The 16217-nt window shown below is 47.4% G+C and overlaps 1 protein-coding gene across 1 annotated transcript in view; it reads right to left on the bottom strand.

Annotated features, from left to right (window-relative positions):
• The window catches only part of LOC112958101 (mitogen-activated protein kinase kinase kinase 3-like), a 38395-nt gene that overhangs the window by 20767 nt on the left and 1411 nt on the right, over positions 1 to 16217 (bottom strand). The window contains exons 2-4 of the mRNA XM_026051910.1: positions 7160 to 7269; positions 1220 to 1263; positions 62 to 161 (exon numbers count right to left, since the gene is read on the bottom strand). Of these exons, the coding sequence (XP_025907695.1) occupies positions 62 to 161; positions 1220 to 1263; positions 7160 to 7269 (254 nt within the window). The remainder of the gene's footprint in view (positions 1 to 61; positions 162 to 1219; positions 1264 to 7159; positions 7270 to 16217) is intronic.

Raw genomic sequence — 16217 nt, 5'->3', positions numbered from 1 at the left:
ACACTGTCCTCGTCTGAGGTGCAGCCACATAAACTGTCCCCTATCAAAAAGGAGCAAATACCTCGTTATTCACGCACACCAAGTCCATCGTCTGTCCAAAAGCATCCGTGACTTTCTGCACCACGTCTTTGAATCTGACTGGTCTTGGGAACTGGATAATCCTGCACATGCAAACAAATGCAACAGTTATCCCAAATTAGTAAAAATAAACTAGAATTTCAGATCAGACTGACAACTTAGCTAAGAAAAGACCTACAGTCTTCCGGCATCAAGTGCAAACCTCACACCTTGTTTTTAGGCTCATGCAAATGCCATTTGGCTGTGTGTCTAAGAGGAGACCATACACCCTGTAAGAATATATACCTAAAATCTTTTTATATATATATATATATATATATAAAAAATATATATTCTCTGATACTGATACTTAATCTATATTCTTCCTGCTGTGAGATGTGCATTGATAAGGCGTTAGGCTGCATTACTGCTCTGGAGTAGTCCCAGGCTGATGTACTCCTCAGTGATTTATCACCTGTTTCAGCAAGTTGCTCTGAACAAGGAGGAGGGATAGCAGAGGTGATGCTGCAATTTGACATCCCATGACCCTCACATACATCACTTCTACAGGGACATATTAGCAGGTACGGTCCAGTTCTACACTGGAATTACTTGCATTTTCTTTGGCTTTAGCACGCACCTTGGAACATCAGTCTGCAGTATCCAGCCCTGTGTCCTGCCCTGCCTCAGTCACTGGGTATCAGACACGGGTGATCCCATGAAAATGTCAAGCAGGGAAGGGCGGGCAAGCTTTAACTCCCAGCTCTATTTTCATGGGCCCCATGCCCAAAATCTGGTTATCTTAAGTGTCATAGGCTACTAATCAAAGGACATATTTCTGTAGATTTGTAGCTGGGCTGTGGCTCAGCAGGGCTCAAGAAATAGAAGGCGAGAAGGATCCAACTGTGTACCCTCTGTGCCTGGTAAAAAGCATTTAATGATTTCCAGCTCGGAACCACACTGCCTGCGTGCAAATCCCAGGAGGTATTTGTGGCAGGAGGGATGACTAGGCAAAGCTCCCACAAATAAAATTGCAGTTGATTTCAGGGAGATGAATCCTGCTGTGAGCTCATCTGCAGCTGGCTAAGCCCGCAGGACGTGGCTGGGTTAAAAAAGGGTAATTTTTGCCTGCACCTGGGAGGGGACCGGGTTGGAAACGTACCTTTTCTCTCCTTCATATTCAAACTTGATCCTGATGTTTCGCTGCTGAAAGAAAGGGGAGAAAACAGTTAGTTCCCAAGGGGCTTCCCATCTGGAGATCTCAGATTCAAAGCTCTCAGCAACGCACTGGAAAACTCCCCTAGCTGCAGTGGGCGTCTGGTCTGGTCTATTTAGGGCCAGCTGCTTTGAACCCATGGATGTCAGGGAAGCTCCATGCTGCTGATAAAAGAACTTGCCAAAAAAAAAGAAAAAACACTCTTGTGGAAATGAGTGGACACTCAATCATCTGTAACTGCCAGTTTTCATAAACTGAGTTAATGTCATTTAATATTTGACATTATATGTAATTAATATGCATAATTAATGCAACGTCCAGGACTACAGGAGCGTTTTCATTCACGCAGCTCCTCAGCCCTCGCATTGTCACCAAGTGCCCCCTTTGCTCCGGTGCCAGGAGCTTCCAGAGCTCTCCAGGCAGATCAAAACCCTCTTGACTTCCCGAATTGGATCTGGTGGCTCCAGATAAGGACTTCTGTCCTGCTAGTGCCCACGAGCCTCCTCCATCGGTGCCTTTCTGCCTGCGAAGGAATCAGGCTCGTGCCGATGGCATCTCCAAGGGATGGTCCCTGGCCGGGTGGGTGACAGCCCTTCCCAGCCCTTATCTCCCGGCCGGGATCCCAGGGTGAAGGCACACTTTCCATCCGGTCTGCAGCAACACTGCTTGGTCCCTCACGAGGAAATGGAGCTTATTTTTAACTCAACGGGGTTATTTTTAACCCAACTATTCCTCATGTGCTGTAAAAACCCACTGGCATTAAGGAAGCTGAGCCTACAAGAGGCCGGGCAGGTGCAAAGCTTAAAACTCCTGAGGTCACCATGCTGCATCATCCAAAACTCAACGTTTTCAGCTTTTCTCCCCCTGGTACACGTGGTGTTTGGGGCAGGATGGGATGAACCAGAGCTGGGCTCCGTGTCTGTCACCAGATCTCCTGACCCACAAAACCTGGGTGAGCTCCAAGCTCCCTTCTAGAATGAGGCCTGAACCATAAAAATGCCCAACCAGCTCTCCAACAGCCCAAAATTCAAAAGAAGAGGCGACCAAACCCGAAGGCACAGAATGCTGAAGGCCAAGATGCTTTTGGAGGACCAGGCAAATAAATCCAGGTGTTATTGCTACCTCCAGTCATCTGTTGGAGAGAAAAAGAGGGGCCTTCTTATGCCAATTTTTATTTGCAACGTCCACCCGTGAACAGGGTCTGGACTCGCTGCACATAATTCCATCATGTCCCTTTCCAAGAAAAGAGAAAACCAGGGCAAGAAGCTTTCGAGGTTTCTCCTTCCAAAGCAGCAGGACATGTAAAGGGAAGAGCTCCTGCCGCTCTGGCCTCGCCACCGGAAACCTTTCAAATGGGTAAGTTCAAGATGATAAAGTTTCAGCAAGCAGCCAGCGGCTGGAAAAGGTTGGAACACTTGTATAAAACTCCATGGAGGGAAGAAAAGGGGAGGGAAAAGGAGAAGAAAAGGAAGAGACCACATCCCTGCTGCATCCTTTTCTTCTGCAGCTGATATAAATCCCACTAAATGCTCCTTTCTGTCAAAGAAACCAAGCTCTTAAATGTGTAAGCATCTGGAAAAAGGAGGAAAAAAGACATGCATATAGATCTATATGCAAAAGTATATGTTATGGGGAGCTGGTTACAGCTTTATTTGCAGTCCTCCCTTGCTTTGCTCTAGTTTTCATCCCACGGATAAAGCCGAAGCAGTGAGACAGCGGGACCCGCACCCTGCTTTCGATTAAGGGAGATGTTGGGCAATGGAAAAAGACAAAAAGGAGAGAAAAAAAAGGCACTTCCAAGCGAGGTGATTCACTCTTCTGCACAGATTCCCCCAAGCTGTTTGCAATAAAAATGAACGTGGAGCGGAGCAGAGCCCGCGGCGTCTCCATCCCTCCTTCCATCAAAGCCAAAGGCGGATTTGTCCTTGCTCTCCCAAATCCATCATCCCCCAGGTGGCTGCTCTGCCTCAGTCTCCCCACCGGATAAAGCAGGGACAAGGAAGGGGATCCCCAGCAACGTGCTGGAGGAGCAGAGGAACGTGGCCTCGCGCCGCTGCTTTTCAGGCCGGGCCGTCCCTCGCGAGGCAGACGCTGGCCCGCGTCCCTGAACCGCGGCAGGACATGACTAATGAGGAGGGATCGCGCCTGAACCGGCACCGCTCCTCCGGGATCGCCCCCTGCTCCTCGCAGCAGCTCCCAGGCTGCCAGGGGCTCCTTTTCCTCCCCAAAACTGAGCCCAGCAAGTGGAGGCCAGTGGAAAAACGATGCTCAGGGACTGACGCTTCCTGAGGTTTTTATTTTACGGAGCAGCACAAAATGCTGATCCTCCCTGGTAAGGGGGAGCTTTCCTCCCATGGGGGCTTCTCCCCAAGTGTTACCACTTCAGCACCCAAGTCAGCCTCTGGCTCAAAGCCCTGAGCCTCCCTTGCCTCTGTGAACTCCAGCTAAGCCTTTTGCTTCCTGTACTGCTCTAGGTCCCGTGCTTGTCCCCCATGGTGACAACCCTGCTCGGAGATCTACCGATGGAGAGCCCAAAAACACAGGCTCTATTTCTTTCTAGCGGTCAGTGTGCCTGTCCTGTATCCAGCTTGCAAGGGAAAAGACGAGTCGGGAGCTAATTCACCGACAGAACAACGTCTAGGTCAGTCTGACACGTGTTGGCCTGTGCGTGGGAAAACGTTCCTCCCCAAAATTGGGCTTCACAGCCAGGAGAGGCCTTGGGATCCAAACTAACCGAGGAAATGGGAGCTGTCATCGGTGGTGACGGAGGCCCTGTCAATCCCTGTCACCACCGCGAGGCACCGCGCGGGCCGCCGGCCTCGTGCCGCTGGTTGCCAGGTGCTATTCACATTAAATAGATCAATATATACACACATATAAATAGCCAGGCACAAAATAAATGTATAAAGTCACTGCTTCCCTCTCCCCCATGCTTTTGCTTGGGCTTTCCAGTTCCTTGTGGTCTCACTCTTATCCTGCTCATCTGTTTCAAAGGCGAGTGCAGTGCACATCGTGCACATCTTTCTCCTGCCCTCTCCTCCTTCTTCTCTCTTCCATCATGTAAGAACAGGAAGAACACCCAACTCCTTGGTGCCCTCAGGAGCATCCCAAAGGAATCCTTCCAACGATGCCAGTGGATGTAAAGGGCTCAATGTCAAGGCAATCTCTCTGTTCCCGGAGAATGACATATCCCTTTCGAAGATGGTCATAGAATCCTTATGGTTGGAAAAGCCCTCAGGATCACTGAATCCAACCATAAGCCCTTCACCACCATGCCATGACGGCTCACACGTGGCAGGATGAGGGTGTCCAACGTGTCTGACCAGGGCTGGGGAGGTTGGAGCTCAGCTACTGCATCTGCTGCCTATTCATCGGACAATCTCAGACAAGAAACTATCCCCACCACACACCAGCTTTTACTACTCTCATTCCTGGCTTATTCTGACTACCCCGCAGCCCTGGATATGCAGGAATGCAGTCTCAGTCCAAACCACAGTTGCAAGGAAAGTACACTAAGAACAAACAAACAAACACTGTTTTTCAAACAATTTGTCTAGGGATAGGTTCACTTCAAAAAAATAAAAAGAATCTCTGAAATAGAGCTGACTATTTTGGGGGTAAGAAATACCACGTAGGACATATCGACACAGATCACTATCCTGTGTGGCCCAGTCCTACGGGCAGGGCTGCATGAGAGGCTGGGAAGTTCATCGGCTGTCAGGAGGGTTGGAAGGAGCCCTGGGAGAGGCGGATGAGGCAGCTCTTTCGTGGAGCTTCTCGTTGGACCAAAAAAATGCCGCAAGCCACAAGAGGATAGTTAGTCAACACGTTGCTGCTTAAAATGTTCTCCAGTGGAAAACTGGAACACTGATTAAAGGATTCCCCTGCCTCAGAAAAGGCTTTTTTTTTTTTCCCAGAAAAAGTTGTCTTTAAAAAAAAAACTAAAATTTCGATGTCCAGAACCCAAGTATTTCAGTGTGAATGTGCTGCTGCAGAGCACCATGGAAATCTTATCGATAATGCCCCTTAGGAGGGCAATTTAGGCACCTAGATGCCCTCCAGTGCTGCCCCGCTCTCCATGGAGGCTGTGCCGTGCATCCCTCAGCCCGGGCAGGCAACCTGGTCAAGCAGGAAAGCGGGAACACTGAGTACCAGCAACAACCAGCCCCAGGGAGAAGAGCAGCATATCCAAGGCAACTCTTTTCCCCGCCAAATTCTTCACTGAAAACAAGGGAAAACAAGCGTCCCAAAACAAGTCAATTAAAACTGTCGGAGCTGCTAATCCCACCTCCTTTGGCCACTCCCCACCTCGCAGACAAGTCTCGGTCATCCCGCGAGCCAGACTCGTTCCGGCAAGTCCAACTAATGAAGCAACCACCTCGGCACACTCCAACGCCCTTCATCCCATGGGGACGGCTGGTCCGAGTCCTGCGGCACGGATGCGTGAGGAGCAGGATGCTGCCTCCTCCATCCCGGAGCTCTGGGAAACTCTGAGCATTCAGCTACAGCGGGTCCAGGTACAGGCAGGAGGAGAAATCATGAAGGAGGGAATGCTCTCCCAAGCACCAAGGCTGTAGCTGGGAAGAACACTTTGATCTCTAGCACAATAAAAATCAATTGCAAGTGGCAGCCAACAACCCTAAAGCTTTTGTCAGAGAACAATGTAATCCTACTGGTGACCTATAAGTGGAGATAGGGACTGAGTGGGTGGAAACGCAAGATTCTTCTACAGTTTTAGGTAACTTTTGTACTTAGCAATTCAAATGATGAAAACTTGCTTTCCTTGTATCCAGCTGTATCTACAGTATTTACAGCTAGGATAAATGCTCTATCTACAGCATTTATAGCTTTCAGAAGCAGCAGCAGGAATTTTCTCCTTTCACAAGAAAAAGCAAATCCGTTATTTAAGAGTCTCAAAAGCGTCGCTCTCCCCGAAGCCCCCGGAGAAGCCTTGGTAGGGTCCCCACCCAAGCACAAGCAGCAAACGCCACCCCACGAGGCAGCGCCGGCTGCGCCGGGGCGTCCGAGTCGCCTGCAGCTGCAGAAAGGGCCAGCTCCGAATGTCTCGGGTCAGTTTTGTAAACACGCTGGCCGTATTTCAGCATGAGCTGAACACCACCGCAGCGATCCAACTTGGACAGCTGCTACTGCCAGGACACACAGACGTGCAACGTGCGCATGTGTTTTCGTCTGCATGTGTCGAAGAAACCCAGAGGGATTCAGGAAGAGCGTCTGGCTCTCTGGCATCCAGAGTTCTTTGTTTCTAGAACAAGTGCCACTAAAATACACCCCACGGATGTAAAGGACAACTTGTTTCCTACCTTGCAAGGCCTCCAGCGATTGCAAAGTTGGTTACAAGCTTATTCTAAGCCATAGGACTCCAAGTGGAACTCCAAGTGGATTTGCTTAAATACATCTCCAACAGCTTCCTGGTCACATTTTATTTTTTTTTCCTGAATTCTTTCTACACAACCTTAGTGTTTTATGGCATTTGTTCCATATGCAAATAGGATATAAAATCCATCCTCAGCTCTTATGTCAGTGTCAGTGGATAACTCTTTGTGTTGCCCAAGGGGCATATTTTTGCTCAATAAATCAGGGCTGTATGTGTAGCAGGGCCAAAATATTTGGGATTAGGAGCATAAAGATAAACATCAGTAATTAATATTTAAACACTTTATGTAAGAGTGACATTCTTCCTCCCAGAAGAGGCTGGGTGTCTACAGCTCAAAGTTGGCAGTCTATCCTTAAACTATCTGTTGTAGAATGTGTGCGAGATAAATATTATAACTCAACAACGCCGTCGATAAGCAATTGCGTAACCCAAATCTCCAAACTGCAGACCTCAAACTCTGCTCTTGTTTGAGGACTCCAGAGACATCTCACCTGTTTGCCGGAGTGGACACTGTTTTTATTCCTGTTGTTGTCCAGCAGCCCTCCACACTTGCCCAGTGCTGCCAGATCCTTCATAATAGAGTTCAGAGCTTCTTCGGCATCTGCAAAAGAAGGAGACAACTTGAGGTGGGACAGGCAGCCTCATCCTTGAGGGTGAAGCAAAAGGATGGAACAGACACACACTGAGAGCACGTATGGCATCTCTGATTTCTGCTTTAATATGAAGAAATTTGGTTGAAACCAGTCTGCTCCTTTTCAACATTTTCACATCTATGGACATGGTCTCCTAAAGCAGCTATGAACTACTGCACTGGGAAATAGCAATTGCAAGGGAATTTACACTTTCCCTCCCTCTTTTCCTTCCCACTGAAAACAGGCAGGTGAAGGGATGGAGCTCAACCTGAAATGCTACAGTAGCATTCAAGAAAATATATATAAAAACAAAAACAAAAGCAAACAAACAAACAAATATAAAATCCCAACTAACAAACAAAAAAATCCACCACACTTTCATTTCTAGCTCAGGAAAGAACAAAGGTCTTGGATTTTCCCATACTTTTTTTTTCCCCTCCACTAAAAGGGACCTCTGTGAAAAAAGAGTACTTTTCCAGAGAGATATTTGTAGTAGGAAAAAGATGAGGGTCTGCACAGACCTAAGCTACGGATGCTCTGCAACCTTATCCCTACAGACAGGCACAGGGAAGCCCTTTAAGTCAGGACATTGGTTTAGTTTGTCCCTTTAGTCTTTCTTAAGGGACACAGGGACTCTTGGGGATGCAAGTGGAGATGCTACTTGAGCAGACAGAGACTGGTCCACAGCATCATCCTGGAGATTTCTGTTCACCTGGAAAACCCAGAGGGGTTTCTGATGTTCAGGAAAGACCAAGTTCATAGTGCATTTTCCTCAGCCATGCAACCGTGTTCTTCCTCTAGTGCCTACCCATCAGTTGCATCACATCAACTTTATCCAAACTTTTAGCATTGCGAGTTTGTCACATTTAGGTTTACAAACTACCTGTGCAACGTCCCCACCAGGATGATGACAAAAGTCTCCTATGACAAGCCAGAGATAAGAATCCACCATTTCTTTGCTGCTCGCCCAACGCTGCAGAGCAAGAAGCGTCCACTCTCCTTCAGGAACCATCTACATTTAAGCCATTTGCAGAAAGGTTCAACCATCCACAGAAGCAGGATACAACCAGGAGCATAAAAAAATGGGCCCCGTCTGTCCTGAACTAGGTCCCAGAAGCAGAAAGAAGAAACGAGAAGATATTTCTCACATCCAGGCTGTCAACTAAGCCTCTTTGCTGCTCCATGTATTAAAAAGCAGGTGTCAAAGCACACTCTTAAGCACATTTTAGCATTTTTTTCTCAAAAAAATTATTTCCCCCCACTTGCCAAAAACACGATGTACCAGACCAATCCAGGCCATGAGAACTGGTAAAACATGAGACAAAAAATAAACTTCTTCCTATACAAGCATGAAAGGCAGCTTTTTGCCGCTGCAGTACAAAGTATCTGCACATCAGAGCAGTTTTTCAGCACAAATAAACAATAAATTATATTTTTTTCAGCAGAATAAATTACAAGTGTGTGTTTTCTACTCCAAGGGAGCCCCACCAGCACCAAGTGCCCAGCTGCTCCAACCTCGCTCCGTGCTCCAAGGCTCCCTGTTGGAGCAGGGGCAGAGGTTGCATCGTCGCTTCCAAAACGGACACTCTTCCCGGCTCTTCCCGACAGCTTCGCACTGGGCCTGATGCTTTCCAGACAAGCTCCTCTTGCCCGTCCTAACTGCTGCTCTCGGGGTCTCCGAGCTGACTCCCGGGAAGGGTGGAGGACTTTGTTCCATGGAAACGAGTAACCAGCACAGTCCAAATCCAGGCAAGCCCTGAAGCTCGCTGGATAATTAGATCCAAATGCTGCTCCTGGGGCTCTTCAAGAGGGGCGTCCGATGACGCTCGCTCCCCACTCGTTTTGGTTCGGGCGAGCGGAGGGCATAAGCTGGATGCCTTTTTCCAAGGAGAACCCCCTGGAGCTCGTGTCCAAGGGCCATGCAAGATCAGGTTCTCCTGGTGTGCTCTTGGGAGGACTCTGTGGCATTGAGGCAGTGCAGCATCTTCCCTGGATTTTGTCACACCTCCAGAGCAAAACAACAACTGCGGGTTGCACAACACCAGCGAAGTTGCCGCAGAGCTCAGAGGGATTCCCAGACTCGGGGAAAGCAGCAGCTTTGCACAGTGCAGGCAGGTTCTTGCTCCTGCACAACCTTCTGGTCCAGCATCTTTCCTATCCCTGTATTGCACAAATTCACCCAGCAGAGCTGCAGGTTGATGGCAAACATTGCTTGTAAAATGAACCAACTCTTTCCTCAGCAAGGCATGTCCACAGAAATACCCCTGCTATGGAAGAGCAGGGCAAATTAAAACTCATGACAGAGACAACAACACTGTGACACCTGCTTGGCAAAAATCTGGTTTAATTTCTGTGTTGCCCTAAGGTAGTGAGGGAGATTTTAATCCCCACTACATGAGAAGCTGTGTTTTCTCCATCACTGCATGACCTAGGTAGTTTATGCCATTGAAAAAAAAAATAGAAATTAAAATAGCAAATAACACCAAAGTGAAGTTGATGAGCTCAATCTAAATCCAAGCAGTTTCAGTCTACAAACAACTTGGAGCGAAACTGCAGCCAAAGAAGTTCAAGAAGTTCAGTGATCACAATCACTTTTACCTAAGAGGCTGAGCAACCACAGCTCCAATTACCGCATCCCACTCCTACAACTGTCTCCTCCTACCCACATGCACTGTCCTTCCCCAAAAAGAAGGTCTGCTTTGTACTTTCAGTGGCAAGGAAACGATGGAGGGAGAGTGGAGTTCAGGATATTTGGCGCTGGGCAGAAGTCAACCACAAAGTAAACTCCTTTCCATCCAGAAAGCTGCACCGTGACACATCCCTCTGCTCTTCATACATGTTTCCAGAGCTGCTACCCAGCTTCGGTTCCAGCGTGCGTGCAGAAGAGAGGAACCTGCAGTTTCACTCTTAGTAGGGCTTTCAGTCTTACTAGAGCCGGCCCCCTTCTGAATGAGAAAAATAAGGCAGAAATAATGAGCCTGAAGGTCAACCCGGACCACCCAAAACAATTTGAGAGTCCAGAGAGAAAGCAAGTGAAGAAGGGACAAAGGAATGATTTAGCTGTGCTCAGATGGTCTAGACAGTGCTGTTATTGTTGGCTTCGCTCACAGGTCATTACTAAGAGGCGGCGTACGGTAGTTCCATGAGGCTGCTGCCATCGACGATGCACAAACATAAAAAGCACCAGCTGCAGGAAGCATATGAGAAAAAGTTGCACAAGTGAAATGGAGTCTGGTAAAACACTGCACAGATTGATTTCAGCCCCTCTCTCACAGGGCTTCAGCTGGGAAAAGTCAGGGAAAAACCCCGGGTGTTGGGGAAGGCAGAATATGGTCTTCTGAGTCAGCGCTGAGCCAGGGCCGTAGCGTGCAGCTCAGGGGCTGCATGCTGTCATGGGCACTTCTGCTTGGAGGTAACGCAAAACCACAGCTGTGACCACTTGTGGCCACTGAAGATCCCACTGTGCTTTTCACAGTCGTGGTGGTGATAGCCCAGTTTGGTCATGGCCCGGGTAAATTCCAGTGGTGCCCTCCATCGCTAGCGTCCACCTCTCCAGAAGGGAACAACCACTGGGTACATTCTGATTTAAGACATTCAGGCCTTAATCATTCACCAAAACGATGCGTAAGATCCATTACCTCAACATCACACAGTGCCCTGCAAAGGTCAGTCCTTGTCCTGATGGGCTTTCAGCTAAACCATCAGAGGAGAAGAGAGATGAACTGTCATTTAGGTTTCATTGAAAAGATGAGAAACAGAGATGGACAAGTCTTGACCAAGATTGCAAAAGTTTGCAGCCAGAACTGAACAAGTGAATGGATTTTAAATCCAGAAAGGACCTAACTTGCCCTAGCCTTCCTGAACATAGAGGCCACAGAAATTCATTAAGCAGTGACTAAAACATGGGCTTGACCTGGGATCAAGCAAAACAGTTTCTTTTGAAAAGCTGTCCAAAAATTCTCTTTGAAGACTGCTTCAAGCATTAACTCCAATACCCTCACCATAACACACACCTTTCTAAACTCCAGTTTGAGGCTAGCTAGCTTCATATTCTGCTTGTTTGACCTTGATATATCTGTACCTTTTATAAAGACCTTACCTCACATCATCTGCAGGCACTGAGACTATGATCCCATGCCTATTTAAGCCCTCTTCATTTAGCTAAATGAATTGGAAACACGTCACTTCTTACATTTGAGTAGACCTTAATTCATTCCTGTAGCTCCTACTTCTGCAGTTGGCCTGTTCTTCTTCGATCTCTGTGAAGGGCCCAGTGCACATTTGGAGAACACTTCTCCAATGCAATGTCCACTGGCAACACCTTTTTACTTGTAGTTGCAGTGTGAAAATGGAGCAATCTTGACTCACATATTGCATCACCTGGACCACAAGCCACCTGGACTGTCTTTACCAGAAAGTGCATGTTCTACCAGCTCCACATTGGCTTTTCTGGATCATGGAACCAGGCAGCGTTAACTTCTTACATGAAGAAGGTTTCAAAGAATCTGCTTGTGAAGACAAAGGCTGCCTTTCCTCCAAAGCAGGAGCCATGAGCTTGGAGAAGAGGATTTTACTGGGGGAAAAAATAGCATCCCATCTGGGGAATGGACTCAGACCACATGGTTTCTTCAGGAGCTAAACATCTTCAGCAGATACAGTCTGTCACCAACCTACCTGTCCAGCAAACAGCTGAAGGGATTAGCTAGTAACCATCACAGTGACCACTCTAGTCAGTACTAGGAAGATGACAAGGAACTCCTGAGCTAGAAGCACAAGGCCAAGGTATAAACCACAGAGCAGGGTTTGGACCATAGCAAGTCCTCAAGCAAGTACAGGGAAGGGATCTAGATCCCACTTGCTATAAACACCACTCTGCACCTCACCTTCCTTAAAAGCATCATCTTAAAAGTACCTAAAGTGTCCCTAAAACAGATGCATTGGCAAAGCAGATTGCACTATGTATCCATCCAGGGACAGATGCAGACAAGCTTCAATTTAAATGAAGCCCACATGCCTTTAATTGGCGCAACAGAGTTTAAGATCTGCTTATCTTATTAAGATATTTCATTATCCCATAACTATCACCCAGTTCAGACTGCAATACACTGTAGCAGCCACCAGCCCCTTCCCTTTGCAAATCAAAGGCTGGAAGCACCAGCATCCCGTTCTCCTTCACCTGCTTGCAGCCCCACACAAGAGGTGGCCAGGTCAACCCGTGCACAAGTGGAGGCAGAGCTCAACAGGTCACAAAGAGGAGAAAGACTCTTCTGGTAGGCAGGGTTCCTTGGCAGGAATTTGCTCACTGATGTCTTCATCACAGGACATGTGCAGGCCTCATGTTGATAAACTAATGCTGGGAGGTACTGAGGTTTCTTGATAGCCGTTTCTCATAACCAAGGAAGGATGATGCCAAAAGCTGCACCTTCTGACACAAGTGTTTACTAAATTGTTGGTGGTTTCAGGGCACAGCCACACTATCCATGCCTCTTACTCACACGCCACATGCTCAGGTGACCCCTACAACTACTGGTAAAGCTGCATGGTGAACAGGCCAAAGGTCCTACCTGGAACTCTTCCCCTTGCATCACCAAGCAAAACGGGGCAGGAACAAGTGGTCAGGAATGAGCTTGCAAGGGGAAGGCAAAAATCTGTTTAAAACAGCTTAACCAGTTATTGCGTGCAAAAGTGACATTTTTACACATGAAACATCAAACACGGGACTCTGTAGCCCCAATTTTGGTGGGGAAGAGTTTGACCACAAGCAAGGCAGTATCATGAGTCCACAGGGCCACCAATTTTGTTGACCATGGGCTTTTTTGACCAGCAAAGGTGCAACCAGTAGGCCAGCCCATACCAGCTATCAGGATCATAAAAAGGCCTAAAGCCCCTAGAAACTGAGGAGAAACTTAATCCAACCTTGTTGGCTCCAGCTGTGGGACACATCCTAGCCCAAAAGCAGCAGGGTGGCTCCCAGTTGCTTTGAGGACGGCTGCAAGTAGGGGATAGTTCCTTAAAAAGTAGAATTACCACATTTAAGAAAGTTTTGGCTACCTAGAACTCCACTGATTTATTTTTTTAAAGGCCTTTTTTGTTCAATGGCACAGGGCACTCTCTGCTGCAACATCTGCCTTGCAAGCTCCTTACCACTTCACAGGTACCAACCATCGGTTTCTCCCTCTCCTCCCACAACATTTCCCTTCTTTTTGCTCTTTTTTGTAACTCTCCTCTCTTCTCCTCGGACACTAGTTACATTTTCCTCTCCCCCTGCCTCGTAGTTTAACTTAATTAAACTCCGGGCAATTTTCCCATCTGCCTTTAGCTTGAAGTTTTCTCTGCTTCTGAGAAAGGGCTAATGTGCCCAAAGGGTGGCCTTTTTCTTTTTATTTTTTTTCCCAGTTCTATCAGTTTGGTCTAATAAAAAGATATTAGCTTTTGCCACAAACCACCCGTCTCTGGAGCCTAGTTGAAAGGCGAAACGTGTTTGCCCGGCAAGGAACGTGGCCGGCGGGTTATTTCCCCTGGCTGCCTCCAAAGCCTTTGAAGGTTATTTGAGTGCCCATAACGACCTCCAGCCACCTCCAGCGCTCACAGCCACAGCCCCCAGGCTGCAGATTTCTGGTCTGTGGCTGCAGCGGCCTCGACACCGCGATGCACGTGTGGTCCCACTTCTCCCAGTGCCCAAAGCACCCGGGTTGACCCCAGATAGGAATCGGGAAGGCCACAGCAGCAGGAAGGGAGAAAGAGTTTGTTGAACTCCAAGACATCTTCTGAAGATGACAAAACCTAAGTTAAGAAGCTCAGCGTGCTTTGCAAGAAGACAAATTGCTGCAATTCAACCCCCCCTTTTTTTAACTAACTCTTAGCCTTCAAAGAGCAAGAGAACTCCACTTGGCATAGATGCAGGAATGAGGAAAACAAGGTATGGAAGAGATAAAAGAATCCACCATCTGCAAACATGGGAAAGTGGAGAGTTGTGTTTTCTTTGACTAACTCTTAGCCTTCCAAGAACAAGACAACTCCACATGGTATAGAGGGAGGAATGAGGAAAACAAGGCATAGAAGAGGTAAAAGAAATCACCATCTGCAAATGTGGGGATGTGGAGAGTTGATGTCTTCTCTAGCCATGGAACTGAGGTAGTTTTCCTATTTTGGCAGCCTCAGAAAAAAATCTGAATTGGGGTTAAGAAACATTGAATTGGGGACAAGCCCATGACTACCCAGAGGAGCCCCCTTCTCTTTAAGCCTCCTGCTTTGTCTTTTCCCAGCCCAAACTACAGTTTGGTTCTCACCACCGGCCTCGTGCCGAGGTAGTGCTGAAAATAAGGATCATTCTCCTCTCCCCAGGTTCTCTGCTGATGCAAGAATCAGAGATTTCCTCCAGAAAAAAAAGGTATGTGACCCCTAAATCTTAGGGATATATGGACAAATACTGAATGGGAGAGATTGAGAGCCCCACATTTTTAGCCTTAGAAACACACAGCACTTCGTAACCAGAATTAAGAACACTTGAATTATTTTTAAACAACATAATTAGACAATAAAAGGTTGTGGGTTTTTTCCCTGTTGCTTTTACTGTGACATAGTGTTTAAACACAGTGCTTTATAATCTCCATTGACTGCAGTCCCATTGGAGACATGGAGATCGCTATAGACTTCACACCCATGCACTGCTGACCAGGTATACTTTGTTTGCGTGATAAAGGCCATGGAGCCTTCCCAGAGCTGCTTCCACATGGTTCCATCCTGCTCTTCTCATGAGCCTCTTTCTCCATACAGGGAAAGGCCAAATGCTTCAGTACAAGTACAGAAGTTGCACATTTGGGGTAAAGTGCCCCAGGAATCCATGTTTTTTAAGGACAAAGCATGAAGCAAAACCAAGACAGTTCTGCCCCAGGTCTCCAGTCTCTCTTGGACAATGCTGCCTTCTATCCCACTTGCATGAGAGACATCCAAGTACTTCAAGATAGCGCTAAAAAAACAGATACTAGTGTCAAGTAGACATGGCCATGACTATGTCAACACACCTTAAGAGGACACAGTGCCAAGGACCCCTGCTGACGCTGCTCACAAGCCAGCACGTGCAGAGATACATCCTGAACCCACGATGGCAGAGCAACTTCTCTGCTGTCCTATGATGCCACCACTACAGAGAGGTAGGTCAAGCAGCCCTGCATCATGCATGCTGTAATGTCAGAGCTGGAGCCCATGGAGAAGACAGAAGTTCCCACTTCCCATCCTATGGTTTTCATATGAGGTCATCAAACTTCACTGGAACATGTCCAGGAGTGAAAAGTGCTACCCTGAACTCTGAGAGACTGACAGTACTGCAAATATGATCCCAGGGAGAAAGACCTGGAAAGAGCCTCAAGAATTCACCCAATCCAACAGATCTCCTCTGTGGTCTATCAGAAAGGAAGTAATGTAACAACTCCATATTTCCTGCTCTTCCCTGGAAAACGCTCTACCTTCCCACTGCGTAGAAAGGAAGCAAGTTCACAAATAGAATGGGGAAAGTGAGAGCTAAATGCTCTAAATCTAGCTAAATCTTTTGTGCATCAGCAAGACAGATAAAATGATCCATCAACCAACAGACACAATTCGGTTACACTAATCAGGTCTATCTACCTTTGACTCAAAATAGGTTCCATTCCATGAAGCACTGTCCTTCACCTCTTACAGCGACCATCTCTGCAATGGGTCTGGTACAAAAACCCACAAAAACCCTCACAGAGAGTCCTACTAATCCATCACATCTTCGAAGACAATTGCTGCAATAGTCTAAACAAAGTAAGATGGAAAAAAATCTATCTGCATTTACCCCACGTCACCCAACAAGCCAGCTAGAAGCCAGGATTGCACCACAGTCCCTTCTCAACACAGCCTGTCAGATGTCAGTGGGGCCTTCAAACGCAAAAAA

The sequence above is a fragment of the Nothoprocta perdicaria genome, unplaced genomic scaffold (assembly GCF_003342845.1).
Source record: "Nothoprocta perdicaria isolate Ctin4 unplaced genomic scaffold, notPer1 scaffold_80, whole genome shotgun sequence".
NCBI classification, from domain to species: Eukaryota; Metazoa; Chordata; class Aves; order Tinamiformes; family Tinamidae; genus Nothoprocta; species Nothoprocta perdicaria.
This window is presented reverse-complemented; position numbering and strand designations above follow the sequence as displayed.